Here is a 26378-nt window from a genome sequence, read left to right on the forward strand (position 1 = left end):
GGGATGGATTTGTTGGGACCCTTTCCAACGTCAACATCTGGAAACAAGTAGATCATCGTGGCCACCAACTATCTTACCAGATACACTGAAACGAAAACCCTGCCAAAGGTAGTGCAGCGGAAGTAGCCAAATTTTTCGTCAAGAACATTGTGACATGGCGCGCCAAAAGTCCTCATTACTGACAGAGGAACAGCTTTCACAGCTGAGCTTACTCAAGCCATACTGCAGTATAGCCAGACAAGTCACCAGAGGACCACTGCCTACCAACCACAGACAAATGGTCTTATGGAGCGCCTGAATAAGACACTCGCTGGCATGCTAGCAATGTACATGGACGTCAAGCACAAGACCTGGGATGCCATCCTGCTGTACGTAACATTCTCTTACAACACGGCGGTGCAAGAAACAACACAGATCACGCTGTTCAAGCTGCTTTACAGCAGGAACCCGACAACTGTCGATGCCATGCTGCCGTACATCTCCAATGAGGGGAATCTTGACATCACCACCTATCTCTGCCGAAGAAGCCCGACAGCTCACCCACTTGCGAATCAAGATTCAGCAGAGGACCGACAGCCTGCACTACAATCTTCAACGACGCTACATAGAATACCACCCCATTGACCATTGCATTGCCATGAAAATGTGAAAAAACCACTTTTGCACAATTAATTGACTGTAGGGTACCATGGTGGTGCCGCGTAGCCGTCCGAATTATCGGGCATGTCCGAAAAACCGGGCGTCCGGAAAATCAGTCGTTGAGTGTTGTTGCGTAACCCCTACTGAAAACATTGCATTGCCGTGAAAACGCGAAAATACCACATTTTTATGCAATTGGCACAAATGACACTTGAGCGGGCGCAGCCAGGAGCAGGCAAGTAGAATTGTAGCAAATTGGCGCAAATGGCGCAGTTGGGCCACCACTGGGGTAAGAAGTAGCAAGGGAAAAACGAGGTTACCTGAAGTGATGGTTGCTGAGACTCAAGACATGAAGAGGGACTTTCTTCCTGCACCACTTCTTCCAGTGTTGGCAAGCTGAGACGGCAAGGATCCTCAACCACATCAACAGTCAACTCTGCTTCTTGGTTGCCCCTCTCAGATTCGTCCTGCGACATCCGTTGTAATGTAAGCTGGGTAGCATCAGCAGGCTCGACCTCTAACCTCTCCTGTGGCACCGGGCTGAGAGCTGTTAACAAAGTAGAGAAAGAGGGGCAAGATTGATATCCCATCAGTTGTCTCCAAGGCACTCTTGCCATGTGCCCGTAGCCATGCACAAAGCATGGCACAGCAATACAAACTGATAACAGTAGGTTTCCATCAAATCAGCTCAAGTTAGATTTTGTTTCAGTTAATTTGATTGAGACCTAAAGTGCTGGTCAACACCCATGCATTTCAATGGGTCCAAGCATTCATTATTTCGATCCTAAAATTGGCCTTTGCAGAATAACTTGAAGTTGACCAGCAAGCATGCACACTCCTCACCCCTATGGTGACCACAAAAGTGACCTATTTGCTGGCAGCATCTGCCTCAGCAAAGCTGAGCTTAGGGGACAGTAAATGCGTCGAACACACATTAAAAAATTCCTCGTCGAAAATGCCTATCTTGGACTGCTCTAGGAAGATGTTAAAGTAATAACAGTAGCTCACAATGTGTGATTACGGTATTTGCCCAATTCTAATGCGAGCCCTTTTTATTTATTCATTTATTTTATTTCATTTTAAGGAAAATTGAACCAAAAATCACGTTCAAGGCATTTGTATACTTTGCCGCATATCACAACTGTATTGCGGCGAAGCTGACTACAAAAACCACGCAGCAAAGCTGACTTCAGGAAACTGGCCGCCACTGTGCAACACATATTGCCTTGCCTATTTGTCTAACTAAAAATTGGGTGTGCATTAGATTTCCACTTTGTCTAGGAGCTTTAATGTCATCTCTTTGTTAGTTTTCTACTTTGGATACACAGAAATCAGACGCTCGTTTGAATTCAGGGCATATTGGTATATGGGCAAACACTGACTGACACTGACACTGATTCAGCGGTATGTTCCGATGCTTTTTCTGCATATTGTTTAAAAAACCGCCAGATAATTTAATCAATTCTGTTGTTCCCGTCAGGGTCGAATTGATGGAAGTTGACTGTATTGAGAAAGCTTAATGGCAATGCCACCCACACTACAAATGTAAAGTACAGTAGAACCCCGCTGTTACGTTCCTCACTGCTGCGTTTCACGGCTGCTACGTCGTTTTCATCCGGTCCCGGCATAGCTTCCATAGGATCCAATGTATAAGGAACCCCGCTGTTATGTAGTAGCTGTGAAAACGTTCCCGCATTATGCGTCGCAACCCGAACCCGCCTGGGCTAAAGTAGGCAACGCGCTCCAACCGCCATTTTGGCTTTTGACGAGTTTTGACCGAGCTTGGCCGGGCTTGGCTATGGAACTGGCTGCAAGAAGCCGCACGCCAGCTCGAGAGGTCGCCACTAGGTGGCCATTCGTGAAAAATGCTCTCACTATCATCACCGTGATTACGGTCACCGAATGGTTGTTGGACGGGTCGACTCACGGAGGAAGGAAACTCAGGAGAGGCCCTGACGTCACTCTTTGTGAAGCTATAGCTAAAGGGAAGCCGGAAGTTGGCGTTGCTCATGGCGTTGCTCCGCCTATCGAGCCAGCTGTTCTCTCTTGTTTACATTTCTCGCGAAACCACGCCGCGGTGCGCGCAACCGGGCTGCTCGGACGCGCCCGCTTCGCAGCAATACTACTAAACAATCGTTAGCACGTTAGCATGATTATGCCAAAGAGGGCAAAATTTCCCGCGGATATTCCTTCGTCTGTTGCCATTGCCGTGGCACGGTGACGACGAGGAGCACGAGCTGCATGATGCCGGGGAGTTGCCAAATCCTAGCTTTGGAGAAGCGTTCGCGGCTCTGGACCTCCTCCGCAGGTACGTCGCACCTCACAGCGACGCTGACAGCAATGCGGCCTTCCAGGCTATTGAAAAACGTGTGGTGATTTCTAGCGAGCGAAAGAAACGGCAAGCCACAATTCTAGACTTTTTAAATTCTAAGCGCACTCTGTGGAAATAAGCTGCACTTTTTTCATTCATTTTCGGAGCTTTCCTCACTGTTGCGTTTTCCCGGCTGTTACGTTTTTTTTTTCCTCGGTCCGGTGAAAAACGTATGAACGGGGTTCCACTGTATAACGATGACAAATATTTCGGAACCCTTACAGTGAGTGCATTGTTTGGTTTTTTAGACTTCAGCTGTGCAATAAGGTCATCCACTAATCAAGAAGAGCATTTTTTTATATGTTGGCAGTGTCTCGAACAACAAAAGTAGTGGAAGGATGCACTGGCTACAGCTGGCTCGCGTTACTTGGTTTAGTCAATCCAGTAACCCCTAATCGCTGGTCATGACCAAACGCTGAGAAAAGCCAGACCAAGTGAAACCAATAAGCTAGCAAACTTACACTCAATGTGTTAAGAAGCAATATGGTTCTCGCTTTACTTTTATGCATAGTTTGTTATCAAAAACTTCTGTCACTCAGGTGACGAGGAGATGGTTTGCCGTGTGTTCAAATAGGCATCACAAGCAGAATGTGGGGACAACATACCACCTGTAACTATGGTCGTCCAATGCAGGTTTGGTGTAGACAACAGCAACAGTTTCTTGACATTGGCTAAAATATAGGTTGACCTGGCCGGCTGCTAGCATAGGTGCTAGCATGAAACGGAAGCACTTGTTTTCTAGTGAATCCAATTTTCATAGACTACCACTATTCATACTTATTGGCAATTCCCTGCCTAAACCCAATAATCATCTAATGGCTATACCAGTCTGAAACCATATGTAATAAAAATGTTACAATGGATGACAGATAATATAAGCAAGTCAAAAGCCCACGAATGCTATTTCTGTTAAAAGAAGCTTCCTTACCAGTGTCAGCAGGAACCTCTTTGAAACGCTTAGCCAAGGACTCGTCTTTCACACGAGCTGCATTCGTGGGCCGCTTGAGAGAATTGCCTCGAACCGGATGGCCACACCGGTTCCTTGACACCTGAGGTGCAATGCACAAAATATCTGATGCAGTGGCAGTATCCTGATAAGTTTGAATCTCACAGTTCGAGCCAACTCCTAGATGCAATTGAACCTGACTGCTTACTTTGACCTACTACCCTCACAAGCCATCATTCAAATTCGACAATCAAGCGAAGCATGAAGCACTAATACATAGTACTCAGCTGGACTAAATTGTACAGCTGAACATTTCCTGCACACTGAAGACATCCCAACTGCCGTCCTCTGTGTCAGGGACTGTGTGACCCTAACACAGAGGTGGGAGAAATAAAGGTCTTCCATTAGAGTGAATATTCATTACACACTTCTTTGATGCTGACCTTTACCAAGATAGTATTGAGAAAAAAAGAGAACTGCCCTTGCACGAGTGAAAAGGCATATCTGAACTGCAGCTTCTATGGTCAGTCCAGATCTGACGATAGCCAATTATACTAATCACATAATCCTGAATATTGCTATGATCAGACTGCACTGTGTTACAATATCAAGCTCCCTGGGCAAGGAGGTCAGTGGCATATTACATGACACTCATGGTTTGGCATCAGCAACCTAGCGAGATAAAAGAAAAGTGTCAATATAAATATGCCAGAGCTCCGAGAACGAGCTTTAAAACATGGCAAGCAAAACATGCAAGGAGTAGCACACACGATCGCAATTTCAACGAGCACAAAAATCACAGTGCTCTATGCATCACGAAGAAACTCACACAATGACACGAGTGATTGCGCATGCCTCCCTGTGCCAGAGCCCATTTCCTCTTCTGATAACGATGGCTTCGCTTTCCCAGGTGACGTTGACTGACTGGAGGAGGAAGCATTGCCAGTGGGTGATTGCTCGTACGCGAGAGCGCGCCACCCTGAGGTAACCCCGACCGTCAGTCCCAGTGAGGCATCAAAGAGAGGAGGAGGGTGGCAGTGAATAGGTGAAGTTTAGCCCTCTTCAACTCAACAAAACCTAATTGAACTTTATAGGAAAATCACTGGAAGACTATGCTCCTCCGATGACATGTTAAATTTTGCTCCAGCGCTTTAACCCTCCCTCTACTGCTGACGAATATAGTCGGTCACCAGAATTTGTGCCAATATAGTTGAAGAGTATATCTGCCAGCTTGCTCTTAGCCGCAATTTTTTACACTAGAGGTCAGCACTTGACATTACCAGAGGACTGGTCAGCAGTCAAAAAAGCAAGCGTTTAGAGTATCGGTGGACAAAAAAGGACATGAAAGAGATGGGTGCAGAATTTTTCCAGGCATAGGTAACTTCATGAGATAAGGCAACCAGGCAGAAGGCTAGACCATCATGTGGTAGAATGTAAGTAGCTTGCACAGGCTACGTGAATATTTCTCACTATGCAGATAGGAGATACCATTAGAACTCATCATTATCATCTGTGGCATTACTTTTAGTCCTCTTTTTTATGGACTGCCTGAACATTTACATTTGTTTAGGTGTCAGCAGATGCAGCTATACAGTTATAGTGCAGCCAATAGTAATTTTTCCTCACTTTCCTTTTCTGCATTTTATCAAAACCAACCAATCACAGTTGACTTCCATTAATTCGACCCTGATGGGACTAACAAAATCGATCTACTTATCTGGTGGATCAAATTAAACAAGAGCATAAAAAAAATGTTGATTTGACAGTATTTGCCCGATTCTAACATGCCCCAAAATCAAATATGTGCCTGCTTTCTGTGCGTAGGAAGTAGAAAACTAACGTAGAGATAACATTAAAGCTACTAAACAAAGTAGGAATCTAACCTGAATCTAATGTTTAGCAAGAAAAATGTCAATTTTCTGATGTCAGCTTCCCCGCACTGCCTTTAAAGTCGGCTTTGCCGCAATGCAACGGTGTTATGCAGTGAGGCATACGAACGCCGATGATGTGGTTTTCTGGCTTAACTTCTTGGGGGGCAGGAGGGGGGGGGGGGGCGAAAAGGCGCGCATCAGGCAAATGCCTTATCGGACATTGTGAGCTACTGTAATTGCTTGAAAATACTTCTAGGGCAGGTCAAAAATAGGTATTTTTGACGGGAGACGATGTGCGTTAAACACATTCACTGTCAGATAAGCTCTGCCAAGACGGACACTGCCAGTAATAAGGTCACTATTATGGTCACTGTAGGGGCCATGTGCATGCATGCTGACTGGCATGCATGCACATTCATGCTGCAAGTTGCAAGTTCCAATTATCCGACGAAGGCCAATTTATGGATCAAAATAATGAAAGCTTGGGCCTATAGGAATGCATGGGCGCTGACCAGGACCTTTGGTCAAGGTCGAATTAACCAAAAAACCTAAATAACTGGAGTAAAATTAATGGAAGTCTACCGTACTACTACTACTGCATGGTGCATTCCTGGGAAGTTTCTAGGAAATGGATGGTTTTTGTTCTTTTCTAACGTACAGAAAGGGTTCTTAAATATTTGACGAAATCTTCCATTGCAACCATGCAAAGAACACATGGCTACTTGCAAAAGTTATCCGGTTATTGGAACACAAAATCCATCAACACCAGAATTTCATTGCACTCCAAAACATGCCAGACAAACAATAATATTTTCATTTCCCACCGGAGCGCTCTGCGGCTGTATTCTCAATCAATCACTCACAAAATTATTACTTTTGGTGTATAATGACCAGCTAAACATGTGGAAGCTGCCACAATAAAAGGAATGACAAGTCTCCCATTAGTTCACCGTCACACATTCCTTGCATGAATTGCCCCCATAATTTAAATGAGGCATTGTGCCAGACACTACATTGAGCATAAGAAAAAACATCCTTGAAAGTGATCAATACAACTCTTCCATCCAGGCCAGTCACTAAAGGTGAGACAGACTGTTTTATTGTGTCTTCCATATAGCAAAAGACTCTGCAAGTACAGGGTGTCTACCAAGTTGACATTTCCAAATTCCCTGAGTTTTCCAGTTTTTCCTGAGTGCCTTTGCAAAATTCCCCAAGTGACGCAGAACTATGTTTTACGTCAAGACGGGCTGAAACCATATCGCCCGATGCTGTCACTCTCTAGTAAGCATACGAAAAATTAAAAAAAAAATGACTTAGTCCAATTTGAATACTAAGCAGTAGTGTTTTTGTTATTCAAAAAGAGAATAGAAGGAAGTTAGTAAAATGCACAGCAAATAAAATGTCTGAAAAAAATTGCAAATCGAGTCGGACATTCTCAAATACGAATAAAAAGGAGATGCACAAAGAAGCAAATATTTTCGAATATAACTATTTCTATCAACTGATAGCAAGCTCAGCGGTATGAGGCCCCAACTTTGTCACAATTGAGATTCTCTCTCAACAGCTCGTAAGTCAACCTCAACTGTCCTGACATACTCTCAGCCCGTGCACGACGCCTCAGTGTTGTGTTTCACTGCTTTAAAGAGTTTATTTTGGCTTGGATGAGGCACACCTGCATCTCAACATCAGCCAAGACTGTTTTTTAGGCTCAAGCTCCTTCAAAACAGCAGCAGCACGCTTCCTTTTCCGTTCATTCCTCAATGCGTAGGTCCTTTCTGTTCTTGCCCCCTTCTGCCATTTGTTCGCCCCACAGACCATTTGAAGCATCTTCTTGGTCAGTTGCACAGTCCACGTCCGATTTTAAAATGTTTGAAAAATCGGCCAGTTGGAAAAAATAAATGCATGTCATTTACTGCCCTTAAGGGTTCAAACCGCCACAGGCACATTCGAAAACGCTCGGAAGGCCTGTCAGTACATGTATTAGGTATATCGGTGCTCATACTGCGACAGGAAATACCGGGTGCACGCACATATAATTAAGGAATACATACTGTGTCTCGTGGCAATAGCCTCTTCCCACGCTTGTTATGCTTCACTGCAATGCTTTTGCGTATGCTACACCAAGTAAGAGTTCTGTACAGAAGTGAAGCTGACTTTCAGGAGCCGGCATTATGCAACGCACCATGCTTTCCAAGCTTCTAAGCCAATCACAACGACCACATAGGCGGAGTCCGTGCCATTGCTGACAGCAGTGAATTCTTTCAATAAAAAACACGGCACCCAACGGCAAGAAGCTTCATAATGAACGTCGAAGCAGCTAGGCCTAGCGTTGCCGCAGTGGTGGCTACGGCTGCCAACGGATCTGCGTGCGGGAGCGCCGGTTCGAGGCAGCGAGATAATCAAAATGGCATTGCCATTCGCTATGCCATTTTGGCCATGCGGTCACGGCAAAATATCCGGAAAATCAGACAGCGAAGAGTTCTTGCGTCCGAAATTTCAGACGTTCTGATCATTGACTCCATGGGGTACGTGGCGGTGCCGCAAAGCCGTCCAAATTACCTAGAATCCAGAAAGTTGGTCGTTGACTGTTCACTGGCAACTCCTCCAGCCAACAACAGGGCGTCAAAGACGATTCATTACGATTTCTGTCTGTTACTTGAGCCAGCATTACCGCGACTTTCGACCCTTTCAATAAAATTACAGCTAATTTTTCCTGATAGAGACACAAATTCCCCGAGTTTTCCCCGTGTTTTCCAGACCACTCAAAATCCCTGAGAATTCCCAGTTTTCCCGGTTGGTAGACACCCTGAAGTAGCTGCACAGAATTGAAAATGAGAAGTTTAGGCTAACTCAAACAGAACTCGAGAGTAAGCCACAAATTTGGCGCACAGATGCAAAGCTTGCTACTAACATTATCACTGACCAAAGTGCAAATGCAGATACCTTTGTCTTGCAAGAGCAATGAAAAAAGATGGCATAAACAAACTAGTCTTGTTGCCAATTCTGCACAAAGTTTCATGTGCATTGTATCAGATTTGTAATTGCAACACTACAGCAATATATTTTACATGTTACGCAGTCACTGAAACTTTCCAAGGTAATTCACTTACAGGGCTGGTGCTGTTTCCGGGTCTGTGAGGCCTACGTAGAGGTCGCCCTGTTCTGCGGCTGGCCAGGGGTGCAGCCAGGGGTATGCCAGTGGCCAAGTTCAAGGAGGCCACACGCTCTTCAGAGGGTAACCTGTACCCAAAGAGAAAGCTTTCATCTGTAGCACGCATGCCAAGTGTACAGACACAGTGTTCTGAGAGACGATAGTTATGACACCTGCTCGAGGTTGTTCTCGACAAGCTGCCAGTGATCTCAGCTTATGCATGTGTTAATTCATGCCACTGAGTTTCTGCTGCAGCTCAAAATTCGGCAGGAAGGAAGTGAAAGGTTCCTTATAGCGAAGCTTTCTTTGCCTCTTCCTTCGACTTTTCCACTACTGCTGCTGCTGCGGTCTTGCACACCACGTCAGAAGGTGGTTCAGAGCGTGTATATACAGTAGAACCTTGTTGATATGGTCCTGATAAATACGATTTCCAGGCACCAATGTTCACATGGGATCTAGAGCCAATAAAATGACCCAATGCAGTTATGCTTACTTTTTACTGATTTAATGTTCCTGGAAAACAGGATCTTTCAGCACCAACGTTCAACTACATCGCCACAATGCGATTCTACGATTCGTTTTCCAGCTGCTAGATCCTGTGCAAACAAGCAAGGCATGCATGATCAAGAAAAGTTGCCTACTGCAGCAACTTGCCCACGATGCTCGCCCACCTATCTGATGTGATAACGCCGGTGCACACTGTTTCCTATTCCGGTAACTGCAAAGGCACTGCAGCGACTGAAGCGCTTGCCTTCATACTGAGCTGTAACAGCCCGGAGGGGAGGTAGATAGAATGGTAAACAGGAGGTAGGGAGAGGAGGCAGATAATGTGTAGAACCGACAACAGCCTTGGCACTCTATGCTCATCAGCTGTGGCAGCTCGCATGCACGGGGGGGGAGGGGGGGAGGGAGAGTGCCGAAAAGGGAAAAGGCGATGTAAGAAGGCAAGGGAACGCTACTGCTAGACACAGCAACAGCTGTAGAAAAACTGGATAATTTCAAATTCAAAGGACGGTACAGTATGTTTCTGATATTCCTAAAAAATAAACAGTGAGCGAATTTGTCAAGCAGGTAGCCGACGCAGGGCATGTAGACGCAAAGCCACATTAAAACATTGCAGAGTGAAGAAAACATTACGCAAACAGACGCACCACAAGTTTGCGGTAGCTTAGTGGCTATGACATTGCTCGAGGGCACGTGTTCAATCCCAACAAGCGGCAGCCACATTTCAACGGGGGTGAAATGCAAAAAGACTCATGTACTTAGAATTCGGTGCACGTTTAAGAACCACAGGCGATAAAAATTAATCTTGAGTCCCCAACTACGGCGTGCTTCAAAATCTGATTGTAGTCGTGACATGTAAAGCCCCATAATTCAACTTAAGTTTAAGACTTCTGCCACAATGCGATAAGCCGTGCGAGGTGCAACAATAATGCTAACCTTCATAAAAGCAATGAACAATGGCACACAACACAACCTCTAGCAACATCTCGCTGTGTGTTCTGAGTGCTATGCAAACAAACAGCAGTGCTGCACACAAGGTAACACCTAACATCATCTTACCCCTCTCATACTGCACTAAACACTTAAGAACTTAAACATTTGCCATCAACATCACTGCCAATTACTGTCAGCCAACGGAAAAAGCATAGAAAAGTTTAACTTACGTCATTCCCACAGTGTGCGGGAGTCCTATGATTTTTGTTTTAGAATTCCTGCTCAACACAATATGAAATCTTCAAGGCACACTAGGCAACAGCCACCACAATTCCAATGAAGGCAGAATTTAAATATGTTTACATGTCGCACTTTAATATGCCAGTTATAGGACACCAGAGTTTGTATCCTCTAACATTCCATTTCATTTTCCATGCTTTTCGCTATCCATTATTGGCTCGAACAAAACTCGCACACTGTCATTATCACATTAATCAGCCACTCACTGCACTGCATGATAACAAAACAATGGAAAATGGAATGTTACAATACAGAGGCTTAGCAGGCTGCTCTCAAGAAATTTTAAAGTGGTGGACATCTTGCTATCGGAGGGGGGCAGACACGCAAATAAGCATTTTTCTCTCTTTGTTCTTGGGTGGAGTACCCTAAGAATTTTAAGCACATTAAAAAGAAAATCTGGAACTTTCATTAAACTGACCATCTTCACTGCCCAGTCCCCCCCCCCCCCTACTGAAAGCACAGGAACAGTGGGCGGCATTTCTCTTGCCATCCACTGTGAGAACCCCCAAGGCCCAGGTGATCAAGATCAGCCTAGAGCCCTATGCTGCAAAATCTCATGCAGCTCCTGCATTTGTGAAACCTGTTAAATCAATAAATCTATGGCAATCGCAAGGATGATCTGCAACTTGTTTTGTTTTTTCCCTAACAGACATAGGTGCCCAGAAATAAATTGTACCAGTGGCAAAGGACTGACCTGTGTCCCCAGACGTGCTCAAAGTGGCGCCCTTTCCAGGGATCAAGGCTAGCCCGGTCCTGCTCAGCGCGCAGCCGCACCTGGCTCTCGTGTGTAAGCTCACCATCTGCCAGCCGCTCCCGCCACTCCTGGCAGGCACGTGCAAAAAACTCGTTGCTCAGGGCACTGCTGCTGAGGCGTACAGTGCCCGCGTCTTGCCAACAGTCCACTGCTGGCAGCAGGCTAGCCAGGCGGCACTGGTACGACCACGGCAGCGACGCCATTGTGTGCCGAGTCAGGAGGTCCTGCAAACATGAGTGCGGCCACTTCGTGTTTTAGGAAGGAGGAAAGGGAAAAACAGGGCTTGTACAAAACATTAGACTCAAAATTCCAGGAAAATTCAAGGATGTTGAGGTTTCTGCAGGTGAAAATCCAAGAACATTGAAATACACTTCATTCATACACATATACAGTAAAACTGCATTAATTTGACACTCTTTAATTAAAAATAAACTGATAATTCAGACTTGTCCTCTGGTCCCGGCAGGTGTATGCATTATTTAATGCAATCAAACTAATTATTCAGATGTATTTGGCCGCACATCAATAAATATGGACAACTTGAAGCTCAGTGAGTGCCACAAATGTGTGACGCATTAGAGCTAAAAGGGCACTAGCATCAGACCGAAACGAAGTGGCAGAGTCTGCATCACCATGGTCATCAGCAGAAATATTAGGTGAATGACATCAACGCCGGAGCACTTCATTCGTATTTGCGCCTTTAAAGCCTTTATTCTTGCATTTACTGCCGCAGATAACACCACATTAGCAGTGTTCCTTCATTACTGCTGTAGGGAAATGAAGGGTCACGCAGAGTGCCAGAACAAGAGGATCAGCGTAGCAGGCTTCTAGAGCAGAACTGCCCGTGCCATGCTTGCGAATCGAGCACACGCTGCCCCTCTTTATTTTCCTAGTCTTTCGCAGCCAGCACCAAGGCACAGGCTTAGAGCACCCACGTTAGCGTCCCTGCTTTGTGGCGTTGGTGGGTGCTACAGGATCCTTCACCCAGACAGAACAGCAAAATGTATGCGTCAACGAGGCAGAGATAGGGCTACCTTGGGGATCGGTGGATATGCCAGCAACATCCACTGGGAGCTCCATGGGAGGCATCTCGAGGTAAGCCAGTTTGAGTTGAATTAACAAGATGACCTCTTCACGAGCATTCAATAGGATGGTGGCAACATTCAACGTCGTGTGGAGGACATGGCACAGCCCATCGTAGGAGGGTGTAAGAGGTGCTTTTACAGCGTCTCGTCTGAGAAAAACGTGCATTGAAGATGCAAGGTCCAGATGTATGAGGATGCTGTGGTAAAAAAAAACGAGGCGAGACGAGGTGCAGTTGCCGAATGCAGTCCTGTAGGCATTGGAGGTACTGCAGCGGCTAGGGGTGAGGGGACCTGAAGGAACACAAAGTCTCCAGGAAGCTGCAGAGGTGCACCGTAGATGATCTCAGCCGCTGAACAGCCAAGGTTGCGATGAAGGACGACACGTAGGCTTTAGAAGCACAGGAAGGTGGTTTACCCAGAGCTCTTGATCCAGGCGCACAGTGAGGGCAGCCTTCAGCTAGCAATGAAGTTGCTCAACCGTGCCGTTGGTACAGGCATGTTATGCCATGGTACAGGAGTGCTTAGCATCAAAGCAAGCGGTTGAAGGAAGTGAAGAGAGTAGATTCAAATTGCTGGCCATGATTAGTTGTAACAATTTTGGGGCATCTGAAGCAGGAAACTTATGTTGAAACAAAGGCTTTGGTGACCGTTTCCGCATTGTTGTCCGGAATGGGCACAGCACCGGGCCAACAGGTAAAGTCATCATTCAGAATGTACCGGCAGTCGTGATAGGGAGGACATGGTCCAACCAAATCAAGATGGATGTGGTCAAAACGACAGTCATGTGGCAAGAAAATCTGCATGGGAGTCTTGTCAGGCATGTCACTTTGGCAATCTGGCAAGCAAGGAACAAGCGGGCTCACTGGTGAACATCGGTGCTACAGGGGTCCTGAACCACCCATCAGGCTTGGTGAAAAGACATAGTCCACGGATAGCATACGCTGCTGTGAACATCTCAGCGAAGTCTTGCAGTCATGCGCAACGCCTGGTGCTCGCAAAAGGAGCGCAAAGTCACCTTTCTTTCAAATGCTCTCTTTTCAACAGAAGCCTGCTCCTCACTCATTTCTGGACTCATTATGTCGTAATATAGTGGATTCCCATAGGTGACTGCTATTGGCCAACAGCTGACATCAATCAAAGGTGTTTGCATCAGTGCGGTTCATTCTACTGTTACTGTGTATTGAACGAGAAGAAAAGAGGTTAACCGAGGGGCCAGATTTTTATTAATCATAAGAAGCCAACAAAGACGCAAAGGACAACATAGAGGAAATTACTTGTACTTGCTAACTGAATTAAATAAATGATAAATTAACAAAAATAAGAGCGGACGAAACAACAACTTGCCGCAGGTGAGGAACAATCCCACGTCTGCACATTACACGTGCGATCCTCTTACCAGTTGAGCTACCATGGCACCGTTTTTCCATCCATTTTCTTGGGTATTCATGTTTTATTATAGAACTAACCCTGGGAGTGTTAGCCAGCGCCACCACTCGCAAACCTTGGCGATGGATGTGGAACATCCTTTCTGCCACAGATGTCACGAATATGTGACCTTTTTGGGTGAAGGCAACTGGTCAATAAACCCACACATGCTACCTGAAGGCATCAATGTTGCCGGATTCAAGACTCTCATTATGTAGTGACCAAAAAGTAAAGGGGTTATTGTGTATAGTTATAAACAAAGTTTAACAAACAGGCTGAAGTAAGCGAAAATCTGCTTTCAAATTTCTATAACAATTACATACTTCTGGAAGAAGCTGACTATCATCGACTCACACTCCGCCACAGCCACCTGCCTAGCAATTAAACTTTGGCCACCCTGCTTATCGGTGTTGCAGCCATGCGGTCTTGCTAATTTCGACTAGCTTCCAACACTCAACTAGCCTTGAACTGTGCGAAACTTAAGGCCAGACTCTACACACGCTTGCCAGCGTGCACTCACTCCTGACCACTCCTGGTTAGACGCCTTGGCAGACTTGTTGATAGCGCTTCAAAATGCGCAACTTGCATGTGGCTACTACCCGTTGGTCAAGCTGGTCAAGGACAAAGAAAGTCTGCATCACATAGCACGGTCAGACGGCATATGAACACTAGCACACACTCAAGCCCCGTCATGCAGAAAACAAATGCTGTGCATATGCACTACAGTTGCACGTAGCTGTGGTCGGCTACATAGAGCATAGATACCACGGCATGTATGGCACGTACGGGAACGCATACGTGACACATATGGGAAATGCACGCATGGCATGTATGGGAAATGATAGAGAGCCACGGAAAATTTCGACTTAGCCGATTTTTCGAGGTGTGCGAGTTCGAGTTAATGAAGTATTACTGTATGTCCGGAATGTCGAAACAGTCTCTTGCATTGTTGCATTGTGTGATTGCGCTCGAATGTCTGTTGTGCTGTCATTGTTCAGACAACTCCTGTTTCGGAGCGGTGGAAAAGACTGGAGAGAGGTGCACCAGGCTGGTGATGTAGTGAATGCAGCAAGGAAGGGCAGTGGCTCACATCTTTCTCTTTTTTTCCTTTCCAGTATTTCACCTTCCTTTTCTTTTCTGTGCAGACATCCAGTAGCCAAATTAATTTTTGCAACCAATAACGCGGCTTGGAAGCACTGTAGTGGGCCGTTTATTTTACCACAGAACACGCAAAAAGTTCACAGTGCCACGGCTGCTCATTGTTGTATCCAAGTACTACTAAAACCAGTAATGTGATAAGTTGGCTCAACTACTACTTTCTGCCTGGTTAAAATATTTTGATGTCTGTCCTCTCTGTTTTTTCCGTGCAACCCAGTTATAACAATTACTGGTTATAATATAGAATTTTCTTGGCACTTGAACGTTGTTGTAAGTGCATTCGACTGTCACAAATTACTAGACACAAAGAAATCTGCAATTCGTTTCACCAATATCACTGTTTAAGGGGGAAGGCTGGGATCAGAGCGAACTTCTTTGTTCTTTGATTAGCAACGAAATTTGGCAGCCACACTCTAAAATGTCTTAAATAAAGAAATATGCAGTTTCATTACGATACCTTGACTAGTTATCAAGTTACAAAATGTTACATGTGTTCCGCTTATGGAAAACCTGGCACTGTAACGAAACATGCCAGGAAGCTGCCTGTAGTTTTAATCTTTGCTCAAAAGAGCACTACAGGGTACAACAGTTGCAAAACTAATTTAACCGCTTTATTTTTTTTTTGGCACAGAACATCATGTTCACCTTCAATAATTGCACCAGAGCGTGTCATTCACAAATTAGCATGCAGAAAAAAAACTAAGCCATCAGCATGATATTGAAGGCTACAATACCCTCAAGCACACTTAGGGAATACATAAAAACAAACAGCATCAAAATTGGTCCAGGCATTCCCATGCTACCCTTTCCACAGAAAATGCAGAATGCCCAAAAGCAGGGTGTCTACCAAGATGGCACTTCCCAATTCCCTGAGTTTTCCAGGTTTTCCCCAAGTGCCTTAGCAATATTAATATTCCCCGAGTGACACAGAACTTTGTTTTATGTCAAGACGGGCTCCCTACACCATGTCGCCCAATGGTGTCACTCTCTGCAAGCATGTTAAAAAATAAAAAACTTAATCCACTTTGAATAGTAAGGGGCAGTGTTTATTTTATTCAAAAAGAAAACAGAAGGGAGGGGTTAGTAAAACGTACAGCAAATAAAATATTCTCGAAAGAAATAGTAAAACCTATTGCAAATTGAGTCGAACATTCTTAAGTATGAATAAAAAAGAGATGCATACAGAACATTTTCGAATACGAGCTATTTCTATGAACTGATAGCAAGCTAGTTGGTATGAGGCCCGAACTTTATCACAAGTGAGATCCTCTCGCAACAGCTGGTAAGTCAACCTCAACTGTCCGGACATATTCTCAGCCTGCGCACAAAGCCTCAGTGTTGCGTTTCACTGCTTTAAAGAGGTCTTTTGCTACGATGAGGGACACTTGCATTTCGGCGTCAGCCAACATTTTGCTTTTAATTGTGGGGTTTTACGTGCCAAAACCACTTTCTGATTATGAGGCACGCCGTAGTGGGGGACTCCGGAAATTTCGACCACCTGAGGTTCTTTAACGTGCACCTACATCTAAGTACACGGGTGTTTTTCGCATTTCGCCCCCATCGAAATGCGGCCGCCGTGGCCGGGATTCGATCCCGCGACCTCGTGCTCAGCAGCCCAACACCATAGCCACTGAGCAACCACGGCGGGTGTACATTTTGCTTTTAGAGTGCAAGCTCCTTCAAAAAAAAAAAAAGCGCCGGCATGCTTCCTTTCCCGTTCATTTCTCAATGTGTAGATCCTTTGTCTTCTTGTTCTCCTTCAGCTGTGTGTTCGCCACGTGGACTATTTGAAGCATCCTCTTGGACAGTTGTACAGTCAGCGTATGATTTTTCGGACTCCCTAGGGGTTGCAAAAACGTCCGAAAAAATGAATGCATGTTCTTTACAGCCCTTAAGGGCTCAAATTGCCACAGGCACGGCCGAAAATGCTCTGAAGGTATGCCAGTACACTTATTAGGCATATCGCTGCTCATGCTGTGACAGGAGATGGTGGATGCACGTGTGTATAGTTAAGAAATAGTCGATCCCGGCTATATCAAACCCGGATATATCGAATTATTGCCTATATTGAACAGTTGAAAAATCCCCTAGGGAATACCATGCAAAAGTATAGCACTACTGTTCGCGTATATAAAACTTCCGTGCACCGGCATATCGATGTATTGAACTCTGTGCTGAGCTGCACCCCGGCAGGTGCGCTTCTCCCACCATACACCACCCCGGCAAGTGCGCTTCTCCCATCGCATCCCACCCCCGCAAGTGTGCATCTGTCGAATTCTACACGAACGACTCTTCAAGACAAACCAAGCGGTCTGAACGCACCAAACATTAAGTAGATGCCTCATTTCATTACTTTCATCACTTTCCGCACTTCCATGACTAAAAAAAAAGCTGCAACCAAACTTGCCTTTATTATGTGTAGGCTTTATGATGGTTGTGGTCAACAACAACAAAACAGGTGCCTTTCGATTCTTCTCATCTGCACTCGTGGGCACGCAACAAATCGCGAGCGGCAATGAATAGTAGCCACGTTTACACCGATACATTAAAAGTGTACCCTATTCATACGCCGAAGCTTGTAACACAGCTAAGATATTCACCCACCCTCAGCGGAAACGTGCCGTATTAGGACAGTAGTGAAGACAGATGTCGCAGTTTCCGCAGCATGCCAGCCATGTGTCTGTATGTCACTGGCAGCTAAGCGTGCCCATCTGTTTCTGTCCCCTCAAAGTTGACATGGCTACGTTATTGCTGCAAACTTGCCGATATTAATGATATTACAGTGCAGTCCACTTATAACGATACCACATATAACGATATATCGGTTATAACGATGGGTCGACTTGAGAGTGTCATTTTATGCATTAGGTCTATGGGGAAAAAAACCATTTATAACGATAGGTAATTCACCGCATATCGGATATAACGATCAAAATTTTGCAGTCTGGACGGCGTTTTCCGTGCCAAATAATCGTAACGTTTGCGTTGCTTAGTTCCCTGAAACGAACGATGTCGAGACGAGGCGATGTTTACCTCCATAAGTTCGTATCTGCCGCCATTACCGCGCAGCGCGTCTCGCCCCGCCCGCGCACGAGTAGGCGCAGCCAACGTTGGCGCAGCGCGCCACAAGATGGCGCTAGCTGCTTCATGCGCGTCGGCCACAGTCGCTCCGAAAGAGAGAGAAAGAAAAAAAGAAGCGACAAGCAAAGCGGCGCGGTGGCGCCCGTCCCGCGTCTCTCTCGCGATAGCAGGCTGACGCCACCGAAGCAGCGTGCAACCAACGGTTCAACCCAGTTCGAAGATGGCGCCGACAAAGCGCAAAGCTGTGTCGCTTGACACGAAGATGGATATTTTGCAGGACTCTCGATGCAGCTTCAAGGTGAGCGCCCTCGTGAAGAAGTATGAGCTCGTCCAGTTAACGATATCAACCATCTTGAAAACCGGGAGCATCGCGATTGTGAAGGCAGGAGCTATCAGCGGCCATTCCGATCAGCGGAAAAGGGGTTAGAGACCCCTTGTACGCCGATGTTGAAGAGGCGCTTTACCAGTGGTTCATCACCAATGGCTTAAAGAAGGCGGGCTTTCTGCGTAAGGACGAACTTCCGCGGGCTTTCTGCGTAAGGACGAACTTCCCCAACCCGCTGAGACCGACCCGGTGGAAGTCGCTGACATAACCGAGCTCTGGGAGCTCGTTCCTACTGGTGACACAGGTGGTGTGTCGAAGGAGGAGTTTTTGACTGCAGACAGTGCTGCCTCGTTCTGCGATGAGGTCACCGACGAGGCGATCGCCGAAGATGTGCTGTCTCGACAGACGCAAAGTTGTGCGACAGTGGCGACGGCATCAGCGACAGTGACAACGAGATCGACAGTGGCTCCTTGACCTCGACCACGATGTCCACGCAAAGTGCACTGTCGTCGATCGACTCCTTAATTGATTTTATGCATGCTAAAGGATTGGCGCCAGTGTTCGCGCAGCAGCTGGAATCCATGCACACCGCGGTTGTGAAGCTGAAGCTGCCGCAAAAGCACGTGCAGATTTCGGACTATTTCGGCGCGCCTAATCCTTGACACGGTCATTGGCGCTAGAAATAAAGTTTGTTTTTCACGGCCTACTGTATACATCATCTATTCTTTAGAGCAAGTAGCGAATTCGAGTTCAGAGCTGCAAAGGTAAAGAGCGCAAACGCGTTTAAAAAAATTTTTTTTTTTTTTGATAACTGCAGTCCAGATATAGCGATCATCGGTTATAACGATCATATTTTTCGTCTTTATCGATATCGTTATAAGTGGACTGCACTATATTCATTACTGATACAGAAGAAACTGTTTCAATCCACGTAATGTACTCACGAGAAGAAAAAAAAATCGTGTTCGGCGTGTTCGGCTTGCTCCGCTGGCCACCGTTTTTGTTTTAGTGTCCCGCAGCAAACTCGGGATGAAAAAAATGTTTTTTTCTTTTCGCGGGAAATTTAACCCGCGTAATGATCCCACCCCTGATTTTGTGTAAATTTTTCTGAAAAAAAAGTGTGATCATTATGCGAGTAAATATGGTATACCTTTATCCCAAGTTCCATCATATTAGTACCTAGGCGTGCATCTAACACATGATCTTTCCTGGGCCTTGCACATCACCACCATCTGCGCCAAGGCTTCCATAACTTTGGGTTACAGTAAAACCTCGTTAAACCGTACCCACTTAAACAGTAGTTTCGTTTTAAAAGTAGTAAAGTCAAATCCCCGACTCAGCGGCCACTGAACATAATGTGTTTTGTATCCGCATAAACCGTACCAGCTTAATGCGTATGCATCAGTTAAAACGTAGCGTTTCAACTTTTCGTCATGCAAACACGGCGGTGCGCCGTCTCCATCGGGCAAGCCAGCAGGACAACAAGCCTCAGAGATCGGAACAACGGCCTCCAAGCGCCCTGTGCGTTTGCGCGTGAAGCCACATCAACATCAACATCATTTCGACGACGTGCCAGAAAGCGTTATGGCGTCGTGCAAGCGAGGACTCGCGTCGTTCCGAAGCTCGGATAAAAAAGACGCCGGGTGCTCAGCATAGAAGAAAAATTAGACATCGTCCGTGCTGTCGAAGGTGACACGAAGAAGTCGGCGCTGGCACGCAACAGGGATCTGCTGTTGACTACAGTGTGTGGCATTTGGAATGCGAAGTTGCTGCTCGGCAGCGCTGCATCGACCGCGAAGACATGTTGGTTACGAGGTTCGACTTTTCGCCATCGTTGCCTGTGTTGTTACCGAAGTGTCGACTAGCGACAGTGATTAGGATGAGACGGAAAGCGACAGCATGGCCGATTCAGGCCCGACAGTGGCATAAGCTGCGCGTTACGTCAGCCTCATGAATGCAATCGTCGCGACGAGAACAGGGGCGCGATAACGTAACTCTATTGCAAATGAAAAGTATTCAAAACTTCGGCGCCCGGCAATGAAAAAGGCGCCCCCAGGACTTCTGCAGCACTACTGCGCACGTGCACGGAGAATACGTAACGCCAACGAGGAATCAGCCATGCGAGTGTTTGCCGAGAAGAGGGGGCTGGCTGAAAAGCTGGCACGCAGCTTCAGTAAGTTTGAGGCCGCTGTCGTCGTCGTGCTAGGCCGCCGCGGCATCAAACGAAAATAACACTTTTGTCGCGCGAAGTGAATAAATACTGCATGTCTCTTTTTTTCCCCTTTCATCGCACTCTCTCTGAGTTCCGTTTTCGACAGGTAAGTGGGCGATCTCATGCCATTCAGTTAAACAGTACTACCGTTTAGTACGTACTTTTTCCGAGCTCCGGCCAACTACGGTTTAACGAGGTTTCACTGTACTTACGTCGTAATTTACGAAACTGCCTGACCAATGTCCGCAAACTTGCCTACCTAACATACGTCAGTCCTCAGCTAGAGTTCGCATCATCAATCTGGTCTCCTCATCAAAAATATCTAATTTCCATGATAGAAGCAATACAAAACCGTGCTGCTCGTTTCATCTCTCAAAAATACAGTCGTCATCTCAGCATAACTCAAATAAAAACTGATAATACTCTCAAATCCTTAGACACCCGTCGTTCTGTCGCTATCGTTTGTTTGCTACACAAGTATATAAACTGCGCTTATCTTTCCCCTCTACCCCTAGAATGCCCCATGCGCATGTCCGATCGGTTAAACAACCATCGCTCTTTCAAACGCATTACGGCCACACGCAAGCATTCAACTCGTCGACACTGCCCAGAGCAATAACATTATCGAATGATCTTCCCAACGAAGTCATTTCAGTAACCGATCACGCATCGTTCCGCAACCAAGTGTATCAACTTTATACATCTTACATACTGTAACTATGTTTCGTTGTGATTACGTGGGGGTGTGCTGTCGGCATTTTTTTTTCTTTTTTTAGCGTACCAGTTGTTGCCGTGCGCTTATTGCCTGCCCATTGAACAGGCTGTCTCCACCCCTTGTGTATCTTACATTCTTGCGTTATCGCACCTTTGCAAACAATAACCTTTTTGTAACTATAGTGTACTTGTGTCATATTAACCTTTTTTTTATTTATTTGTACTATGTAACCACATTGTATTTTCATCTGCGTTGCTTCTGTTAAACTTGAGTTTGACTCAATGGCCCCCCTTACTCAATGTTCCTGACGGAACCTGTAAGAAAACCTGAATAAATAAATTTTAAAAAGCAGATCACCCTCAAGTTTCTGCCGCCAAACACAACACCAAACTTCAGCCTCTCGACCAAGGCATTGTGAAAGCATTTAAGGTTGGGTACAGACGACAACTGGTGCAGACGCTCCTAATCAACCTTCGATTAGGAATCGAACTGAAGGTGGACCTCCCCGGAGCCATTCAAATGCTGGCTGGTGCTTGGAACGACGTGAAGAAAAGCACAATTGTGAACTGCTTCCGCAAAGCAGGTTTTGTGGTAGCAGCAGACGACGGATGTCTTGACAGTGAAGACGATAACGCTGGATGCCTGGACAGTGAATTTCGAGAGCTCTCGCCCAGCCGACTGAACTGCTGGTGCTCATTAAAGTTCACTCTCTCTCTCTCTCTCTCGGCATTCCCAGGCACCATCCCAGGTGGCGTTACAGCATGCGATTTCGTCAGCGCTAACGACGGCGTGAAAGCTGCAGCGGATCGCACTGATGCGGAGATTGTGGCTGACATCATGGGTGATGAGGACGCAGACTCGAGCAGCGGCGAAGGTTCCGACGAAGAGGACCAACCACCATGCACTAAAGCTGAACTTGCACCAGCTTTCAGCGTTGTGAAGAAGTACACACAAAGTACCGAGTGCAGGAGCAGACGACATTGCGGCCGGCCTCAACAAGAGGAAAAGAAAGACGAGGGAGGCTCGTGCAGCGCATGAAAAAGGGGCTCGCGCAACGGAGATGGTTGGAACGCCGGCACGACTAGGGCCGCCGGGCCTACGGAACCCACATCTACCGGTGAGGTTCACCTGACCGAGCGTCCGTCTTCGGGACAGGGAACGCCTCGGGTCGTCGTACGGCACGAGACCCCGGAACGGCCTGCTGCAGCCTCGAACCCGCATCTACGCGCGAGGTTCGGGAGAGCGAGCGTCCGTCGTCGAGACGAGGAGCGCCTCGGGTCGTTGCCTTGCACGAGGCCTCAGGTCGGCCTGCCGGCATCGTGGAACCCGCTTCTACGCGCGAGGTTCGGGTGGCCGGGCGACCGAGTGGCCTGTTCTCGTCTACCGAGCTGTGGGCCGTCCACCTTTTCCTGCCCCGTGCTGCTGCGTCTGCTATTCCGCGCCGGTCATCACTCGACGAACAAGTGTTCCACCTCAAGGACTCTACGTGTCACCACACTCCGGATTTAACCGCAACCTCGTGAGACTACATTTTTTTTTTTCTATTTACGAACAACCTTGTATGTGTGGGTCTAGCTTAAGATATTTTACTTGTCTACGTGCCGTCTAATATAATTGTGTGTGTGCTCATCTTGCACCGTCGCCTCCATCTTCCTCCCGTCACACGCTTTGCAACGTGACGGTCCTAACAACATCACATATCTGGCGTCCGCGAACAGGACTGCTCTTACGCTATAGAGAAGAGCAGCACATTGCATATGCGTGTCTGACGGGTGAGGATGGAGACAGACAAGCTTACGGCAATTGGAAAAGAACTGGGGTTGACCGGCCAGGCACTAAAACAATGGGTAGACGAAGAGCGCGCACGCGAAACGGAAGCGCGTGAGGCACGTCTGGCTGAACGCAATGCAGCAAAAGAAGCTGATGCCGAAGCGCTAGCTAGATTAAAGGCAGAAAGGGAAGTCCTCGAGCTCAAGTTAAAGTTGAGGGAGTTAGATGCGACAGTGGGTAGCATGACTGCTGGGCAGCTTACAGAGAGTGTGCACGCAAATGCTACCGAGAGCTACCAAAGTCCTCACAAACTAATTCCACCATTTAATGAAGAACGCGATGAGTTGGATGCATACATTCAACGATTTGAGCGCGTCGCAACGAGCCAGGGCTGGCCACAAGACAAATGGGCCCTATCGCTAAGCCTCTGTTTGACAGGAGTAGCTCTGAGTGTTGTCGGCAGAATGGCACCGGATCATGCCATGGACTATGCGACACTAAAACAGACGCTTTTGCAACGCTTCAGGTTCACGGAGGAAGGCTACCGAAGGAAGTTTCGGTCGGCGAAACCCGATAATTCCGAAACTGGTAGACAGTTTGCCGGTCGTCTACTGGGATATTTCGATCACTGGCAAGAAATGGCCAATACGGACCGGACATACGATGCTCTGCGGGACAAGATTGTCTCAGAACAGTTTCTGATGACTAGCCATGAGAAACTGGCAGTCTTTTTGAGAGAAAGGAACTGTCAGGGACTTGACAAACTAGCGGAAGCTACTGATCATTACCTGGAGGCGCAAGGGTTAGTCAACCTTGGCAAAGGTAAAAAAGAGAGAGAACATACCAAGCCACCAGGTCAAGCTCGAACTCCTGAGCGACAAGAAGAGAAGGAAAGACCACGCTGCTTTCTTTGTGGTAAACGCGGTCACAGAGATGCTGATTGCTGGACCAATACGAAGGGTACAAATACAAATACGTCTGTCTGTGGAAAGTGCCGCCGCACTGGGCACAAGACAGGTGACTGCCCCAGAAAACCCAACAGTACTGAGAAGGCTTCGTGCTCGATGCAACAAGTAGACATGTCCAAGGCAGTAAACGAAGAGACACAGGCCTTGCGTCGAGTTCCCAGAAGTTTGGAATGCGGGAGAACGCAAACGCATAAACGAGACGAGAAGTCTATGCCTACTGCCGAAGGTATGCTTGAAGGACATCCCGCTACTGTCTTGCGAGATACGGGATGCGACTCTATTATTGTCAAAAGGTCCCTCGTACCAGACAGTAAGCTGACAGGAAAAATTTCCTCGGTCTGTCTTCTGGACAGGCGATTGTTGAAGCTACCTGAAGCAACCGTGGAGATCGCGTCACCGTTCTTCACAGGCAAGACTAGAGTTTTATGCATGGACAATCCCTTATATGATGTTGTCCTGGGAAATGTGAAAGGCGTACGGAATGCCTCCAATCCTGACAATGAATGGAAAAGACATCTTTTTACACCGAGCGCTGTGGATGATTGCTTTAGAGCAGAAGGTGGAAACGGTTCTACTAATGAATCCATCTCTGCTGACATTTTATCATCGGCTGCTAGAGAAACTAGGGACAAGTCGGAAGTGGCAGCGACAACCAGACAGACGAGATCAGGTTCGCATTCGTTACCAGTACCAGCTATAAACCCCCTAGACATCAGCCCAATCGATTTGAAAAGCAGGCAAAGGGAGGACAGCAGTCTACGTAAATGCTTTGACGCAGTGGACAAAGAGATGAAGACGAGGTTCGCCGACGTCCAATTCTTTGTAAAGGAGGGAATTCTTTACCGAAAGTACACACTGCGGTCAAAGAAACAAATGGAACAGCTTGTCGTGCCCAGAAGCCTTCGTCATTTTGTGATGAAGATGGCTCACGAAGGGATCCTTGCCGGACATCAAGGAATAAAGCGAACCACAGACCGTGTGAGCGAAGAGTTCTACTGGCCTGGATTCCAATCAGACATCACGCGATTTGTTAAATCGTGCGATACGTGCCAGAGGACTTTTCCCAAACATCTAATAGGTCGAGTACCATTGGCAAATACTCCCGTCATTGATACCCCGTTTAAGAGAGTTGCCATTGACATTGTGGGACCATTATCTCCCATGTCAGAGAAAGGGAATAAGTACGTTCTTACAATGGTCGATATGGCAACGCGGTATCCTGACGCTGTGGCACTGCCTAGCATTGAAACAGAAAAAATAGCTGAGGCACTTCTAGAGATGTTCTCTCGTGTGGGAGTCCCACAGGAGATAATCAGTGACAGAGGCACATCATTCTCGTCACGCCTGATGAAGGAGCTAAGCCGTCTTCTCTCTTTTACGCAGTTGCCAACAACTCCATATCATCCGATGGCAAATGGCCTTGTGGAGAGGTTCAACGGCACCCTTAAACAAATGATAAGACGAATGTGTCAAGAGAGCCCGAAAAAATGGGACCGGTACTTGGCACCCTTGCTTTTTGCTTATCGCGAAGTCCCTCAGTCAAGTCTGGGTTTTTCACCCTTCGACTTGTTGTATGGCCGTTATGTCAGAGGACCCATGGCGATATTGAAAGAATTATGGACAGGTGATCATATTGATGATGACGCAAAAACCTCATACGGGTATGTAGTCGAGCTACGGAAGCGTCTTGAAGACACTTGTCGTTTAGCCAAGGAGGAGCTTCAAAAAGCAAAACTTTTACAGAAGAAACACTACGACCGGAAGGCCAGACCACGTCATTTAGCTGTTGGAGACAAGGTTTTGCTACTGCTACCTTCGGACAACAACAAATTGATTCTTACGTGGAAAGGGCCATTCACTGTACTTGAGAGGAGAAATGACGTCGATTACGTTATTGACCTCGGGACAAGGATGACACTGTTCCATATAAATCTACTGAAAAAGTATGAGGAACGGCCACCTATATCACCGTCATTACCGGAAGCGTCAGCTGCTTGTCACACTGATGATACCGAAAATGACGATCTACCATGTGTACCATTTCAAGGAAAAGAATCGGTGGCCGACGTGAGTCTATCGGGATCGCTCTCTCCTGACCAGCGCGCTCAAGTCACGGGTCTACTGAGTATATACGAGAATGTATTCACCGAGGTTCCCGGCAAGACACATC

The 26378-nt window shown here is 46.7% G+C and overlaps 1 protein-coding gene across 4 annotated transcripts in view; it reads right to left on the reverse strand.

Annotated features, from left to right (window-relative positions):
• Window positions 1-26378, reverse strand: part of LOC126527032 (uncharacterized) — a 69441-nt gene that overhangs the window by 12957 nt on the left and 30106 nt on the right. For all 4 annotated transcript variants that reach the window (XM_050174745.3, XM_050174744.3, XM_050174747.2 and 1 more), the window contains 4 exons: window positions 11410-11693; window positions 8938-9067; window positions 3939-4059; window positions 960-1186 (listed from right to left, as the gene is read on the reverse strand). In XM_050174745.3, coding sequence (XP_050030702.1) covers window positions 960-1186; window positions 3939-4059; window positions 8938-9067; window positions 11410-11693 — 762 coding nt within the window. The remainder of the gene's footprint in view (window positions 1-959; window positions 1187-3938; window positions 4060-8937; window positions 9068-11409; window positions 11694-26378) is intronic.

Source organism: Dermacentor andersoni, chromosome 9 (assembly GCF_023375885.2).
Source record: "Dermacentor andersoni chromosome 9, qqDerAnde1_hic_scaffold, whole genome shotgun sequence".
NCBI lineage: Eukaryota > Metazoa > Arthropoda > Arachnida > Ixodida > Ixodidae > Dermacentor > Dermacentor andersoni.